The 18,763-nt window shown below is 37.8% G+C and overlaps 1 protein-coding gene across 3 annotated transcripts in view; it reads left to right on the forward strand.

Moving 5' to 3' along the window:
- Positions 1 to 18,763, forward strand: part of srgap3 (SLIT-ROBO Rho GTPase activating protein 3) — a 295,005-nt gene that overhangs the window by 87,835 nt on the left and 188,407 nt on the right. For all 3 annotated transcript variants that reach the window (XM_034166610.1, XM_034166608.1, XM_034166609.1), the window contains exon 2: positions 5,526 to 5,721. In XM_034166610.1, the coding sequence (XP_034022501.1) occupies positions 5,526 to 5,721 (196 nt within the window). The remainder of the gene's footprint in view (positions 1 to 5,525; positions 5,722 to 18,763) is intronic.

Here is an 18,763-nt window from a genome sequence, read left to right on the forward strand (position 1 = left end):
GTCAGCTAGTTCCTGACCTTCGTATGCCGCGCTCTGATTGGCTAGCTGTTGGCAGTAAGCTCTAATGCTATTGGTCAGTGGGAACCAATCCAATATAACTTTTGGTCCTAGCCTTTTTGAATCCAACATAACTTTCTGGCACCAAGCATGCCAAAATACAGGTAAATGATGGACAGAAAGGCTAATCTGTGATTGGCTATTGCAGTCTGAGTGGAGAACATATATATATATATATATATATATATATATATATACAGTGAGGAAAATAAGTATTTGAACACCCTGCAGTTTTGCAAGTTCTCCCACTTAGAAATCATGGAGGGGTCTGAAATTTTCATCTTAGGTGCATGTCCACTGTGAGAGACATAATATATATATATTAAAAAAAAAAAAAAAAAATCCAGAAATCACAATGTATGATTTAAAAAAAAAAAAAAATCATACATTGTATGTTATTTGTATGTTACTGCTCGTGTATATATATATACACGAGGTCTGTTAGAAAAGTATCTGACCTTTCTATTTTTTCAAATCACTTTGAGATTTCTTTGAAATGTAAGGTGCAATACAAAAAACAAACAAAACAAAAAAAAAAAACACAAATTTATATATATTAACCAAATGTGATGTAGGAGTGAGGAAGCCATTACATTTCAGTGGGGAGCAGGTTCATAGTCTGAAAGAATTAATAATCAGCACACCAGTATAAATTGAGTTACCTTATCAATATTCATGATACCAGTCAGCACTCTTGTCAACAGTGCATCGTGCGTCTGTTTCAGCTTTGACATAAGCGCACAAGTGCACCACTTGGTAAGGTAGGGTGACGATTGTTTCAAATTATTTACATTTTTATATGAATTGGTATACTTAAAACACAGTGACTTTGCTGTGAAATGTTATACAAATAATGAATGTTTATGAGTTCAGTGGTACGAATATTTCATGAGGTGAAAGCTGGAACATACCATTCAATGAGGCTTTGCTATTCCTTTTCAATTTATTTCAATTTCAATTTATTTTCATTTATATAGTGTCAAATCACAACAAAGTTGCCTCAAGGCACTTCACACAAGTAAAGTCTAACCTTACCAACCCCCAGAGCAAGCACACAGGCAACAGTGGTAAGGAAAAACTCGCTCTGATTATTTGAGGAAGAAACCTCAAGCAGACCAGATTCAAAGGGGTGACCCTCTGCTTGGGCCATGCTACCGACACAATTCACAAATCGAATATACAGGAAATGTTGCCGGTGCGCAGGACAGGAGAGTTACAGAAACAGACACCACACCCATCTCTGGATGGAGCCGCACCTAAAACAGAGAGAAAAAAACAGAATCAGGCATCAGAAAGACATCAAATACAGTGTAATTTGTCCCCATTAAGCAACAAGAAAAACAGAAGAAATACTAAGGTGATCGCCGGTCACTAACCCTAAGCTTCACTAAAAGACCCAGAATTTAGATAAAGTTGAGGCCGCTCCATTTCCTAATAAAATCAATTTAAAAGAGTAAAAAGCATAGAAAAATACTATGCCAGTATGCTAGCCATACAAACAGGAAAATAAGTGCCTGTTAAATCTGGACTTGAAAGTCTACAGAATGTGACTGTTTTATTGATGCAGGGAGATCATTCCACAGAACAGGGGCATGATAAGAGAAAGCTCTGTGACCCACAGACTTTATATTCACCCTCGGGACACAAAGTAGTCCTGCACCCTGAGAACGCAGAGCCCGGGTCGGTCCGTAGGGTTTAATTAGGTCAGCTAGGTAGGGAGGTGCCAGTCCGTGAACAATTTTATAGGTTGGTAGCAGGACCTTAAAGTATGATCTCACAGAGACAGGAAGCCAGTGAAGAGATGCCAAAATGGGTGTAACGTGGTCAAACTTTCATGCTTCGTGTCAAAAGTCTGACAGCAGCATTTTGAACCAACTGGAGGTCCTTAATGCTGGACTGCTGTAAACCAGAAAATAGAACATTGCATCAGTCCAATCTAGAAGAGACAAAGCCATGAATCAGGGTCTCAGCATCAGCCATAGACAGGATGGGATGAATCTTCACTATATTTTGCAAGTGGAAGAAACCAGTCCTCATAATATCGCTAATGTGGAGGTCAAAGGACAATGTAGGATCAAAAATTACTCCAAGGTTCGCCCTCAAACCAGCCAATCAAAACCCACCAGCTGGTACACGTGCAACTCTTTTCACGGTGACTCTCCTGATCCCATTCTTCCAATCAGACATTATTGCTGATAGCAGAAACACCATTAAACCAGTGCAACATCTTACCTTAATGCACACATACAGTTTACATCAAACAGGAAAAGATACACACACATTTCCTTCCTTCCAAACTCAGATTTTCCACTGGGCTACAATTGCAAACACCTGTTGACATCACCTGTTGAAATTACATCATTCTTTCTTTCTACCTCATTACTAGCCTGAAATTGCCCCATTCTGACTTTTCTTTTTCTTCTTCTGAATGTGGTGAAGACTTGAAATGCAGGAATGCATGTCTATTAAACAATGGAATAAAGTTGACCCTTCAAAACGTGAAATATCTTGGGTTCATATTGTCTGCAATGAAATAGAAGCCAGAGTAAATGTAATGATTACTGTGCACTTTTCTTTTTTTCCTATCGCATTTTCTGTGCTGTCCCATTTTTTTCTGATTTGGGGTTGTATTTTGTCATTATTCATTTTCCATACCCACTTACTCCAGTCAAGGGCTACATATAGAAAGACAAACTCATTTCACCCTCACACCTACAGTTAATTTAGCATCACTAAGTCACCTAACCGGAAGCAGGAGGGCACCGGAGCACCTTTGAGTTAACCCATGTGATCACGTGGCAAGCATGCAGACACCACACAGAAAGCACCAGGTGGGAAGTGATCTTGCTGTGAGGAAACAGTACTAACCACTAATCCACCATGCCACCCTATTGTCATTATATGTCATTATTTTTTATTTATTTATATGCAAGGACATGCAATTCAGGTGGCTCTTGTTAAAAACATTAATTTACTACAAAGACATTGTCTCTGCCAAAAAGTAGCATGCAGTTAAACTAAAGGGCTGTTTACAATTTTGCTTCTTTATTCAGGAGGTAGATCAGCGAGGTTTGATGTGGTTTGAGGTTCTGTTCTGCTGGTGTGCAACTTTTTTCTTCTTCTTTTGTGTGTGTGTGTGTCTATGGTGTGGGCAGCTGCAGCGGCGGGGAGGTGGGGTCCGGGGGGTGATATTGTAGATTGTCATTAATCTGTCTGGGTTGCCTTGCTGTTCATTTGATGTAATGAATTTTAAAAAAAAAATATTTTGAAGAAGAGAAATTTTTAATGACATTCTACATTTTTGCTTAAAATTGAATTCGGTTCTGTTTTTGCTCACAGTAAATGTCTGTATTGAAAATAAGCTATTTATTCATGTGGGACTATCTACAGATCACAGGAAAGTGTCTCACAGCTGGTGGTGTCTTCCCTGCAGTTTCAATTTAATCATTAAATCAGAGTTCTGTAGAAGATGTTTTGTGACGTGACAGAAAATATCCTTTGTTATGACAATCATAAACAGTTTGGACAACAATAAAGCATTAGAGCAGTAAAAGTCCTATTTAATGGATTCAGGTGCGCCAGCGAATTCTGTTACAACTGAAATCCGTTGACGTGCGCGTGATCCTAAAGTTCTCTGTCTGTCTATATGCAATTTGCCGAATGAACAGCGGCTTTTTCTGGATTAATTTGTCCCTCAACGCGCTCCACTTCTTTATGCAATCATCAACCTTCAATCAGACAAAGCAGCTCGCCCCATACTTCTCTATTCTTTTTGCTAGCGCCACCGTGTCAGAAGAAGAAGAAAACATTGCACTCATGACTAACACAATTTAGTGAGTGACATGCTCAATATAATTAATAAATATAATGCCTAAAACCATTGATATGATTGTGTATTTAAATAATATAACTGTCCATTTGGTTTTTAACTGAATATTATCATTGGGTACAGTCAAAAGGCTTATGGATTGTTACATGAAAATTCAGTAAGGTATGTCTTCTAGAATATGTTACATTTCTAAGGTTGAACTCTACTAGTGTATGCTAAGGTATATCTAAAAAAGGAAGCGTAGAATAGAGTAAAGTAGAGCCACTTAGGTGCCTGGTCTTGAGAACTAGGGATGGTAGGTTGAAAAGCTTGTACATGTACAGCTAATATATGTTTTAGAAAAACAATCACACTCACAACATTACCTGTACATCTATATAATTATTACTTATGTTATCATTATCATTTACTAAAGTATTGTGTAGTGTATATAACAGGATTTTTTTTTTTTTAGGTATAGTTATTTATAAGCTCTGCTTCAGACTATTCCTTTCAGTATTACCATTCATTTATGATCATTCTCTCTTGTCATTTCTTGTGAATCTGAATGAAATGGTTGAATTGAGAAATTTAATTGTCTAATGAAAGGATGCCGTATGACATCATAACATTTCATAGTTTTAATTAATCTGTGATAATATTTTATGAATGTTATTTCATCATTTTGGGGACAAACAGCTGACTCCTGATATTTTTTTTTTCCAGAGTGATCTCTGATTTTAAATGTAAATTCACTAGATCTTTACAACTGGGCATTTGATTCATTTCTGATCAAATATATTAAATTATAATATGTAAATACTTCTCCTGCTTTATTGCTAATTATGACTGTAAGTGTTCACACATCATGAATAGGCATACATGCTTAATGTGCATATGTATACATGTAGGTTTCTCTTACTCAGGTGTGGCTTTAGCATGGCAGAATAAACAGTAAAATCAACGACATGCATGAGTTGCTGATTAGTTGAATATATTTTGGAAAATACACATTTTCTATCTCGTTCTTATGGTTTGCTCCATTAATGATCAAAAAATGAATTTATAGTGACACGAAATATCCATAGTCATGAAGAAATTCCTGTTTTGTGAAGAGTGTGGTCATGTTTCGTGAGATATTTTTTCAGTATTTATGGTTTGCAGATAAGTTACAATTTGCATCAGATTCACATTTTGGGAGTTAACACAAGGACATATTTCTTTGATAATACTTAATAGTGAAATATTTTCCAACTTGTGCTATTATATTTATCAGAAAGTCCTCTGCAGGCTAACATTTAATCTAAAAATCGGTGTATAAATTGATTTGTTGTTAAACATTAAGTGCCATTGCCGATGATGGTTTTGTTGTTTGTAATGCCAGAATTAACATTTTCTTGTTCAGGATTATTTCTCTCTGTGGATGTTTTCATTGACAAGTTGATGTTGCTGAGAAATACTGTGTAAACACACTTGGAGTGGTGGTGTATAAACCTTTTGCAAAGCACCGAAAAATATGTAATTCTGTTAGTGGGTTATTCCTTTTTGCCAAATAATAATGACATATGCATTGTAATGCAGCAAAGTAATACCATTCAGACAAGTGTGTTCATTAGGACACATGATTAACTCCTGTCATTTGTGGTGTTTTGTTGAACAGAGATCCGTAACCAGCTGGTGGAGCAGTTTAAGTGCTTGGAGCAGCAGTCTGAGTCTCGAATTCAGCTGCTGCAGGACCTGCAGGAGTTCTTCCGCAGGAAAGCAGAGATTGAGCTGGAATACTCTCGCAGTTTAGATAAACTGGCCGAGAGGTTCTCCTCCAAGATCCGCAGCTCCAGAGAACACCAGCAGTTCAAGTGAGTTCTCCTCCATGTTCGGTGAAAATGCATGTGTTTTGAACAGTGTCTTGTTGTCATTAAAAGTGTTCATGTTTGCCATTGTGTAAAGCAGATCACTGAACTGAACCTCTATTTGTTTGTTTAGTCTCGATGAATTGGCTGTAAAGCTGTTGTTCTCGTCATTGTGATCCCATATCATTTTTACATGCTGGATAACTGTGATGCCCCTTTAAACAACATGAATGTAAAACCCTCTGCTGCCAAGACTAAGATCTTACAGGTTTGAAAACAAACTATAGATGTGGATGGAGGCAACGGAACACATGGTAAAGTAGCTACTATGAAGAAAAATATACCTCCGTACTCAAGGTGTTGCAGTTTAAGTGTGTGGGAAGAAAAGACATAGTGAATCAGGAAGGAACGACAGTTTCGGAAATGAGAAGAAGTGGTATTGAAAAAACCTGAGTGAGGTGTCATTTTTATCAGTGGGTACCATGTTTGCAGCATATGAGAAGCTGAACAAGCATGCATATCATGAATGCTTGGTCTTGTTGGATTTGTGAGAATCTCCCGAATCTACTGGTACCTTATTTCCCATGTAACAATAGGAAATATACTCAAAACCTGGATTCATCTTTTTAGTCACATAGCACTACTATTATTCTGAACACTACTGTAAATGATGGCTGGATGACTTTGGTACTAGGTCTCTTTGTATGATCTTTGGGTACCGCTGCAATGACTTTGTTTCAAACAATTGGTTAATTCGTTACATTCAAATCGAAAGTGTCACTTGCATTGTGAGGGAGCACCAGTTACAATATTTTGGCCATGTGGCACGTTTCTCTGTGCATGAGCCAGTATTCATGTCTCTGTGTTGAGGACCCCAGTGGCTGAAGAAGGCCAAGGAGATGCCCATGATTCACCTCATTGTGGCAGATGGATGGTTAATTTTGAAAGGAGGGGTTGGCTCAGTTGTTTGCCTGTGCCATTGCCATCCAGGACTCTGGGCAGTTCCATGGTGTAGTGGGCTCAGTGGCACATGGCACAAGCACATGCTCCCAGACCTGCTTCAACTTGAAATGTTTGTTTGTTCATTCATTCATTTTCTATACCCACTTATTTCATGTAAATGTCTCAGGGGGGTTGAAGCCTATACCAGCAGTCATTGGGCTTGAAGCAGGGTCCACCTTGGACAGGCTGCAGTCTATCGCACAACACCTGAGATGTTATGGAGCAAAAATTACATCAAAACACTTCACTGTGTGTATTGTAATACTGCAACAGATGGTATGCCGGATGTTCCATTGTTTTTGATGAGAGGACTTTTGAAAATTGAGCCATCTATGCTGCAGTCGCACATCAAATTCTTCTGCTTGCTGCAAAGACAAACCAAATGATGATTTATTCTCAGTGGTTGTCAAAGATAAACAGTGGGAGGTTAATACTTTTACTGCAGGCACCTGGTTTTGTATAAAAAAACAACCCAAGAACGTTGTGTAACATAAAGAGAAATTAAGCTGTAACATCACAAAAACTAAATTTTTTTAAGCACCAGTCAGAATCAGAGGTTCCTCTTTTAAAATCAGTGTTTTCTATCTAATTCGCACTGTAAAGGTATTGCGTGTCCATCACCCATCTCCTGCCTGCTGCTGCAGACAGTAATTCTGCTACAATGACTGCTACTGCTGTTTTTCTATCTTCAACATGTGAATGTAGCATAAGGGACATTTTAAATGCAGGTGTAATTACTGAGAGGTTTTCAAAGCCAGGCCACGAAGGCGTGATGATTAGAACGCACTCTGAGTGGTATAGTGTATGATCAATTAATTTCTTGCAATTCTGGCATTTTCTTTTAAGGCTTATAAAAGAAAGCTTTGAGTGAAAGGTTATGACGCATTACTTCTTAAACTGCATCCATTAAGTGCTGCACAGCCATCTACACTGATGTAATATTAGATTACCCATGTCTTTTATCATGGATAATAGATTGTTTGGCATTAACCAAAAGCTTTTTGTTTGGTATGGTGGTGTTTTGTGTTTTCTGGGTGTGTTGGCTACATTAGTCATTACTGCAGTGAACCTTTTGAAGCTCTGCTGCAGTAATATCTGATTTAAAAGAGATGGCTAATTATTACAGAATCAAATGTTTAATGTAAATGGACAAACAAGCTCACTTCAAGCTTCATGTGTCTTAAAAAACCTTGCATATGTTGAGAGCAGAGGTGCTCAAATTCTTACCTTTGCAGAGCTGTAAATTAATCTGACAGAGCCTTATAGGCCAAAGTAAGACATGATGTGTGAATTACAACATACAAGTAAATATTATTATATTTTGTAGATAATAATAATTCTAAATAAAAAAAATTCTAAATAATAAATACACTTTTTAATCTGCTGAACTGCAATTTATTATGCAGAAAATCTGTCAATTGCCATGGCAGTTGCATGGAAAGACAAAGGGAGTGCGGTCAAAATGTGACCCATGGGCCCCACGTTGGGAAGTTCTGGCTGAGAGAAAGACAACTTAAAAAAACAAAATAAAACAAACAAACAAACAAAAAAGGAAATTAAATTGTTCCTGCAGGGTTTAGATCATGGGCCATGTGATTAATCATTATACCCTGTGATTTTTGAGACCATTTTTGAGACGTCTTGGGTGGGTGCGAAAATGTTGGCAAATAAAAGCTTATGGTACGCCAAACAGCGTACTTTTTTCACGAATGTGAATTTTGAGCATTAGTGAGAACTGCTGGCCCAAAATATCAACATGCATCAAGTATGTTATTTTCAGAAAAAGAAAGGGGGGGAAAAAAAAAAAATCAAAATTACAAGACAGACTTCAGACAACTTTATTGATCCCAAAAAAAGGCAATTACGTTTACACTCCAATTACCTTAGACAAGATACAGCAATTAATCCACAATTATTACTTGTTTACCGTAATAATGGCACACATCAAAATTAAAGACAACACATATACATTTGACATTGTTTATGTGCACTAAACTTGAAGCAGTCTGTCATCCGAATTGAGGTAAAGTGGGTGAAGGCTGCTGCAACTGGAGTCGCGCCGCCGCTAGCTTGGGGGGAACGGGGACCTGCCGCAGCTTAAAAACTGCACAGCCCCCGGAGGGGGGAGGGGTGGCGTGAGCGGTTGCCGGGATGGGGTAAAGTGATGGGGGAGCAGGAAGGGAGGTAAAGGGAAAAAAATATGGAGCATGCTCAGAAGGTATACAGTTGACTTCTAAAAATATTTTCATGAGTATTTATGGATTTTATTATTAAATAAACCAAAAAGTGACTAGTTACTCCATTTCACCATCGATTCCATCCTCATCAGAATCTTGTTCGCTGCCATCATTATCCAAAGTATTGCATCCAGTTATGTTATGCCAGTCATGTCTGGCACATTTGTATAAATCTGTGCATGGAACATTGTTTTGCAGACTTACAAATTTCTGCATCTCTGCATTTATTTATTTTTTACAATTACCAATGCAACATGCAAGTTCCATTACACAATCATCCAATTGCATAAAATCACAATTACCATGAATTCATTTAGCCATGAGATACAGTATTCCAATTATGGGTTGGCACGGAGACATGTCACTTCCGGCGAAGTGGCGAATACGAAGGTGAGAATTCGTACTTCCGAGATTGGCTGCCCGATGAAAACATGCTCGGGCTGCATTGATTGTCTATTGAAATCAACTGGTTTTGTTTCATCTCTAACTTGCTTCTAACAGCCAGCAGTAAAAAACAAACAAACAAACAAACAACAACAACAAAAAAACGGCCATAGAGTCATTATGCAACGAAACATCTAAAATGACAGTTATCATGAATTCAAATGGCCATGAAATGTGGTACTCCAATCATATAATTACTTGGAGAATAAGTACATATAAATAACTAGACAAATGGATGGATGAAGGAGTAAATAAAGGCCAGATGTTCTCCTACATGTTTAGCAGTAAAGCGTAAACAAATCACTATAGTTTTACTATGAATTAGACTTGTCAGATCATTAGAAATGATAAGGCTGTGTGATCATGCATTTCATGATTGCTTTGAATGTCAATGGGTCATACATAACGACAGAATTATGACAAAAACAGCATAATAAACTTTATTTTTTTTGTGTCTCCATAACACCATGTTATATTAATACTTCACTTAATCTTCAACAGCAACCATCCAAATAGACAAAGCAGTGATGCACAGTCGGTGACTCAGCTTTTGATTCATCGTATATATAATTTAAGTTCACATGAAATTTAAATATTAAGCTTACCCACGTATAGAAGCTGTAGTTGCTGTTTTTCCATCTTTTAATGTTCTTTGTAGTCAGTGGTAGGCACAGCTAATTAAAAAGTTAGCTTCGATAACTGCTAATCCGCTAATTGAAAAGTTAACTTTCATAACGCTAAACTGCTAAAAAGTTTAGCAGAAGTTACAGCTACCGCTAACTTAATGTTGACTCGGTACACTGTCGGCTACTGATAAGACAGTTTCAAGTTTAAGCACCACCGAGGCTTCTGAGTAAAATCAAAGGAGATCACAAACCCCAAATGAACAACAAGCCAGAGCTTCTGTCTTTATGCACACTGCCCGCTGCTGTAAAGACGTGTCATTTACTTTCCATATGCAATGACACAAACAGTGGGCAGGCGACATGAAACACAAAGCACCTTTCACACATGGTTTACTTATAAACAAAACTAATTCCAGACAGTTAATCATCATTAACGGCAACTCTGTATTTTTTACAAAGTGAAAATATTGCACATATCTTTTAAAGTAATGTGCTAATTCTGAAGGTTTGAGCATTAACACACACAAAATGCATTATGGGAAATTCAAATTAGTCTCCTTTCAATCACTGGTTGGTTGGTTTATTTATTTGTAAAAACCAATGTGTGTGTTGTTGTTTTTACAAATAAATGTGCATTTGTAAATATGTAATTTTTTTCATTTGTAAAAAAGGCATTTGCAAAATTGAAAAGTCTGTTTGTGAAGTGTGATTCACAATGAATTGGTAGCTATTCACACTCCCATTCAGTAGATGGCAGTGTTCTATGCATTTTGATGGGGGGGGGGGGGGGTGATTGAAAGGAAACTCATTTGAATTTCCCATAATGCCTTTTGGCACATGTCTGTTAATGCTCAAACTTTCAGAATTAGTGCGTTACTTTAAAAGATATGAGTTTTATTTTCACTTTGTAAAACTGACAGAGTTGCCATTAACGTCAATAAACTGTCCGGAATTCCTGCCCACTGTCTGTGTCATCGCATGTGGAAAGTAAATTATTCTTTTTTCTTTTTCTTTTTTTTTTCTTTTCTTCTTCTTCTTCTTCTTCTTTTTTTTCTTTTTCTTCTTCTTCTTCTTCTTTTTTTTTCTTTTTCTTTTTCTTCTTTTCTTTTTCTTGTGCTGCTGCTGGTGGAGGACTGTTGCAATACACACACCCAAACTAATGTGTGATTTTAGGGTTCACAAATGTTTTTGACTGTTAGGTTTTACTCACCATGCCAGCAAAAAATGTTAGCGGAACAAAATTTGTGGAAGCTAATTGGTCCGCTGATGGCTTTTAAAATTAGCTGAAAAGCTAATCTGCTAACAAAAAGTTAGCTTAGCTAATTTCAATCCATTCTGAGTCAGTAAAGCGTGAGTAGCATGTCCTGTGTAATCTATCATCATCGGTTATTGGAGGTTTACCTTTATTACTATTATTATTACTGAAATCTGCCGATGTGGCCGGGTGTTGGGTGATGCAAGACCTTGCAGTTTATGCTTGTGGACTTTCTAAAGTCATGCATTTTCAAATGTATTCTAAAAAACATGCACAACTTATGTGAAAACAGTACTACTTTCCACTTTTGGAGGGGAAGATAAACATAAAATACACTTTTTCTTCATCCAAAGACTTGTTGTTCACTGTAGGCAGCCATGTTGTCACCACAAGCCACTGACTCGTTGTGTTGTGGCGATTGTCATTGGTCATCGGGTGTACAAACACCACCTATTCATATGTTCCCTCCCACAATTTTGTGCACTTGGGTGGACAAACCCCAAATTCCATATTGATGAAGGCAAATGCGCTACGTGAACAATATGCATTATTTGGGCATTTGAAAGACGCAGTCCTTTGTGTGTTTTGTCAGTAATTCAGCATGCACTTTTTGCGAGTGATATGGTGTTTGCACATGTTTTAACACACACAAACCTGTCGTATATCATACTCTATATGTTATTTTAATTGGTTAGTGTGCTTGGTTTCAGTGCAGAAGGTTCCTGGTTCAAACCCCACCCCTGCCACATTTCTCCATATAATGTGGAGTTGCGTCAGGAAGGGCATCCGGTGTAAACTTATGCCAAATCAACATGCAGATCCACCTTGGATCTGCTGTGGTGACCCTGAGTGCAAACAAGGGAGCAGCCGAAAGGGACAAGATGGTGGTATTTATTATTTTTGAGTTATTGTGTTAAGCTGGATTCATTCATTCATTCATTCATTCATTCATTTTCTATACCCACTTACTCCAATCAGTGGTCACAGAGCCTGTCCCAAACGCCACAGGGCATGCCACAGGGGGGACAAAGTGTATCGCAGGGCCACATAGAGACTAACATTCACACCCGCACGCACACCTACTGTCAATTTAGACTCACTAATTTACCTAACCTGCATGTCATTGGAAGTCTTTGGAAATTTTATGTTTGCAGGTGGAATATGTGTTCAAAAATCAGTGGTCTAGCAAAAGGGACAAGTTGATGACAGAAATAGAATAAACAGTAAATAAGAGAATCTCAGTAAAGTCTTCATATCAGCTAACCTGTAGTTTTGACACAGATTTGTGGGTCTGTCTGGTAATACAAAAATACATGCTGGTGAAGAGATGAAGATTCTTTTGCACTAAACCACAGCTGACACATCTGTGCATGACTCATGCAGAGAATTAAATTAAATTCCTCTGCTCCCAAAAATCAAGCGCCTCAGGTGAGCAGTAAGAAATAGGATAGGTGATCAGGTCTTATGCAGGCTGAGTCTACATTAACATGCTGTCAGTATCTAGTCCTGTCATCTGACACATGAAAATTTAGACTATATTCAAGACTATATTCAGAGTAACATATTTAGAAGAATAATTTCAAATTAAAATTCATCAGCCCGCCCATCTTCTTGGAAAAAGTTGGTTATAAATGCCCACCCTAAATGAAATGATTATGTTTATTAAAGGTTTATTAGATGCCCACTGTAAAATAAGTTAATTTTGTGTGTGTGTGTGTATATATATATATATATATAGATATATATATATATATATATATATATATATATATATATATATATATATATATATATATATACTGCTTGGGACTCCCCTCAAGCTTGGCTGTGCTGTATTTCTGCTGCGGCCCAAACTCACTTTGCCTCAATTTGGATGACAGACTGTTTCGAGTTTAGAACACATAAACAATCAAAAATGTATATGTGCGGTTGTTTTAATTCTGATGTGTGCCATTATTACATTCAACTAGTAGTAATAAATGTGGATTAATTGCATTTTTGTATGAGGTAACTGAGTGTGATAATTTTGTTGCACTTGTTGTAATGACAGTAATTAATTACTCATTCATTCATTTATTCATTCATTCATTCATTCATTTATGTATAAATAAGAAGGCTGCACACAACAGTGAATAAAAAAATAAATCAATAATCATGTAGACATACATCTTACAAAATGCCCACCTTAAATATAAAGTAATGTATGAGGCTTCCCCATAACACAATGGAAAACGGGAACAAACCAATACGATCAAAACATTGACTCCCAGTAAGAAGAACCAAATATGCAAAAATGACAGCAGCAACTAACTGTAAATGATAACAGAGAAGTGTGTTTTGAGACAGGATAGAAATGACTCAACACAGTCTGACTAAAAATGGAGCATAATATAAGAAAGCTCTGTAAGCTGCTCAGGTCCTTTTAACCTTGGGGCATGCAAAGTAAGTCTGCGTAACTGGAATCACAGGATATCAGATGGTATATGAAGCTTTAGAAACTCTGCCAAATAAGATGATGTTTGAGACTTAAGTAACAATAACAACATCTTAAAGCTACAGTGTGTAGGATTTAGTGTCATCTAGTGATGAGGTTGCAGATTGCCCATCACAATATTTTTGTGTCTTTGGTGGGTGGGTGGGTGGTGGTGGGGGATTCATGCTCCCTTGCCTTCTCTTGTAATAAGCCATATGTATGATTGTCCATCTCACAAAAAATGAGAGTTCTTGAACTTGTTGGCCTGCATTAGAAACTGGTAGACGGTGTATAGGGGAGTAACCACTGATTCCTCTTCTTTTTTCTTCAGTGTTTGGTGTCGCCGACCAAACGATCCCCCTGCCTTCACCATGCATACGTCATTTCAGAGCATCTGCAGTGATTCACCAATTATCGCCTCGTTTCTGCTTAAAACTGCACTCCAGTCCTCAGATATCTGAAGCTTTTGTACAACAATCATTTCCACATGAATTCAACATTATTTCATGATAAAAGACGGGAGACTGATCAGAGCGCCACAGCACCATGTCTGAGTCTGACATGCTGCTGCTGTGCCTACGTCATTTCAGAGCGTCAGTAGCGAAATGAGGTGATTATTGTCTCATTTCTGCTTAAAACAGTCTTGTTTCTGCTTAAAACTGACTTTAAATGATTTAAGAGGTTTTAATTTGTCATCTGATGCTTAATAATCACATTATTCCCTTTGATCGCTTTGGGTGAAGAGAGCAGTGATGCCGGAAACACGTTACTTATCCTTTACACATAGTACAAATGTGGCCGAATCTTTGAAACTCTGTGCTGCTGTGTGTGTCCTCACTAAAAACAGCTGATCTGCGACACGTTATCAACAAATACTAAGACTTTTTTCCCCACCCAAATTCACCTAAAGTCTCTTACTGAGGATTACATGACGTTAAAAAAAAAAAAAAGCTGATGAAACTTTCTTACCAGTCAATCTGGCCACATTTTGTGCACAAACATACATTATCCATTCTTCTGCTCATACAGCAAGCCACGGGCGAATTTTAAAGAATTTGTGCAGTTTTTAAGGAAATACCTATGCATTTACACGTTTACAACCTTTGTAAATATTTTCAACATGTTTTTTAAAGAACATTCTATTCTTTCACACATTTGGCACCCTTTTCAAACATTTTAAACGTGTTTTTAAATAACTTTCTACAACCCCTGGCAAAAATTATGAAATCACTGGCCTCGGAGGATGTTCATTCAGTTGTTTAATTTTGTAGAAAAAAAGCAGATCACAGACATGACACAAAACTAAAGTCATTTCAAATGCCAACTTTCTGGCTTTAAGAAACACTATAAGAAATCAGGAAAAAAAATCGTCAGTCAGTCATTAACGGTTACTTTTTTAGACCAAGCAGAGGGAAAAAAATATGGCATCACTCAATTCTGAGGAAAAGTTATGGAATCATGAAAAACAAAAGAATGCTCCAACACATCATTAGTATTTTTGTTGCACCACCTCTCGCTTTTATAACAGCTTGCAGTCTCTGAGGCATGGACTTAAACAGTACTTTTCATCAATCTGGCTCCAACTTTCTCTGATTGCTGTTGCCAGATCAGCTTTGCAGGTTGGAGCCTTGTCATGGACCATTTTCTTCAACTTCCACCAAAGATTTTCAATTGGATTAAGATCCGGACTATTTGCAGGCCATGACATTGACCCTATGTGTCTTTTTGCAAGGAATGTTTTCACAGTTTTTGCTCTATGGCAAGATGCATTATCATCTTGAAAAATGATTTCATCATCCCCAAACATCCTTTCAATTGATGGGATAAGAAAAGTGTCCAAAATATCAATCAATCAATCAATTTTTTTATATAGCGCCAAATCACAACAAACAGTTGCCCCAAGGCGCTTTATATTGTAAGGTAAGGCCATACAATAATTATGTAAAACCCCAACGGTCAAAACGACCCCCTGTGAGCAAGCACTTGGCTACAGTGGGAAGGAAAAACTCCCTTTTAACAGGAAGAAACCTCCAGCAGAACCAGGCTCAGGGAGGGGCAGTCTTCTGCTGGGACTGGTTGGGGCTGAGGGAGGGGAACAGGAAAAAGACATGCTGTGGAGGGGAGCAGAGATCGATCACTAATGATTAAATGCAGAGTGGTGCATACAGAGCAAAAGAGAAAGAAACAATGCATCATGGGAACCCCCCAGCAGTCTACGTCTATAGCAGCATAACTAAGGGATGGTTCAGGGTCACCTGATCCAGCCTAACTATAAGCTTTAGCAAAAAGGAAAGTTTAAGCCTAATCTTAAAAGTAGAGAGGGTGTCTGTCTCCCTGATCTGAATTGGGAGCTGGTTCCACAGGAGAGGAGTCTGAAAGCTGAAGGCTCTGCCTCCCATTCTACTCTTACAAACCCTAGGAACTACAAGTAAGCCTGCAGTCTGAGAGCGAAGTGCTCTATTGGGGTGATATGGTACTACGAGGTCCCTAAGATAAGATGGGACCTGATTATTCAAAACCTTCTAAGTAAGAAGAAGAATTTTAAATTCTATTCTAGAATTAACAGGAAGCCAATGAAGAGAGGCCAATATGGGTGAGATATGCTCTCTCCTTCTAGTCCCCGTCAGTACTCTAGCTGCAGCATTTTGAATTAACTGAAGGCTTTTTAGGGAACTTTTCGGACAACCTGATAATAATGAATTACAATAGTCCAGCCTAGAGGAAATAAATGCATGAATTAGTTTTTCAGCATCACTCTGAGACAAGACCTTTCTGATTTTAGAGATATTGCGTAAATGCAAAAAAGCAGTCCTACATATTTGTTTAATATGCGCTTTGAATGACATATCCTGATCAAAAATGACTCCAAGATTTCTCACAGTATTACTAGAGCTCAGGGTAATGCCATCCAGAGTAAGGATCTGGTTAGACACCATGTTTCTAAGATTTGTGGGGCCAAGTACAATAACTTCAGTTTTATCTGAGTTTAAAAGCAGGAAATAGAGGTCATCCATGTCTTTATGTCTGTAAGACAATCCTGCAGTTTAGCTAATTGGTGTGTGTCCTCTGGCTTCATGGATAGATAAAGCTGGGTATCATCTGCGTAACAATGAAAATTTAAGCAATACCGTCTAATAATACTGCCTAAGGGAAGCATGTATAAAGTGAATAAAATTGGTCCTAGCACAGAACCTTGTGGAACTCCTAATTAACTTTAGTCTGTGAAGAAGATTCCCCATTTACATGAACAAATTGTAATCTATTAGACAAATATGATTCAAACCACCGCAACGCAGTGCCTTACTACCTATGGCATGCTCTAATCTCTGTAATAAAATTTATGGTCAACAGTATCAAAGCAGCACTGAGGTCTAACAGAACAAGCACAGAGATGAGTCCACTGTCCGAGGCCATAAGAAGATCATTTGTAACCTTCACTAATGCTGTTTCTGTACTATGATGAATTCTAAAACCTGACTGAAACTCTTCAAATAGACCATTCCTCTGCAGATGATCAGTTAGCTGTTTTACAACTACCCTTTCAAGAATTTTTGAGAGAAAAGGAAGGTTGGAGATTGGCCTATAATAGCTAAGATAGCTGGGTCAAGTGATGGCTTTTTAAGTAATGGTTTAATTACTGCCACCTTAAAAGCCTGTGGTACATAGCCAACTAACAAAGATAGATTGATCATATTTAAGATCAAAGCATTAAATAATGGTAGGGCTTCCTTGAGCAGCCTGGTAGGAATGGGGTCTAATAAACATGTGATGGTTTGGATGAAGTAACTAATGAAATAACTCAGACAGAACAATCGGAGAGAAAGAGTCTAACCAAAAACCAGCATCACTGAAAGCAGCCAAAGATAACGATACGTCTTTGGGATGGTTATGAGTAATTTTTTCTCTAATAGTTATAATTTTGTTAGCAAAGAAAGTCATGAAGTCATTACTAGTTAAAGTTAATGGAATACTCAGCTCAATAGAGCTCTGACTCTTTGTCAGACTGGCTACAGTGCTGAAAAGAAACCTGGGGTTGTTCTTATTTTCTTCAATTCGTGATGAGTAGAAAGATGTCCTAGCTTTACGGAGGGCTTTTTTATAGAGCAACAGACTCTTTTTCCAGGCTAAGTGAAGATCTTCTAAATTAGTGAGACGCCATTTCCTCTCCAACATACGGGTTATCCGCTTTAAGCTACGCGTTTGTGAGTTATACCACAGAGTCAGGCACTTCTGATTTAAAGCTCTCTTTTTCAGAGGAGCTGCAGCATCCAAAGTTGTCTTCAATGAGGATGTAAAACTATTGACGAGATACTCTATCTCACTTACAGAGTTTAGGTAGCTACTCTGCACTGTGTTGGTATATGGCATTAGAGAACATAAAGAAGGAATCATATCCTATCAACGTAAACTTGTGCATTCATTGATGATGTAATGACGGCCATCTCCCCAGTGCCTTTACCTGACATGCAGCCCCATATCATCAATGACTGTGGAAATTTACATGTTCTCTTCAGGCAGTCATCTTTATAAATCTCATTGGAACGGCACCAAACAAAAGTTCCAGCATCATCACCTTGCCCAATGCAGATTCGAGATTCATCACTGAATATGACATTCATCCAGTCATCCACAGTCCACGATTGCTTTTCCTTAGCCCATTGTAACCTTGTTTTTTTCTGTTTAGGTGTTAATGATAGCTTTCGTTATCTTTTCTGTATGTAAATCCCATTTCCTTTAGGCAGTTTTTTACAGTTCGGTCACAGACGTTGACTCCAATTTCCTCCCATTCCTTCCTCATTTGTTTTGTTGTGCATTTTTGATTTTTGAGACATATTGCTTTAAGTTTTCTGTCTTGATGCTTTGATGTCTTCCTTGGTCTACCAGTATGTTTTGCCTTTAACAACCTTCCCATGTTGTTTGTATTTGGTCCAGAGTTTAGACCACAGCTGATTGTGAACAACCAAACCTTTTGCAACATTGCGTGATGATTTACCCTCTTTTAAGAGTTTGG

Source organism: Thalassophryne amazonica, chromosome 3 (assembly GCF_902500255.1).
Source record: "Thalassophryne amazonica chromosome 3, fThaAma1.1, whole genome shotgun sequence".
NCBI classification, from domain to species: domain Eukaryota; kingdom Metazoa; phylum Chordata; class Actinopteri; order Batrachoidiformes; family Batrachoididae; genus Thalassophryne; species Thalassophryne amazonica.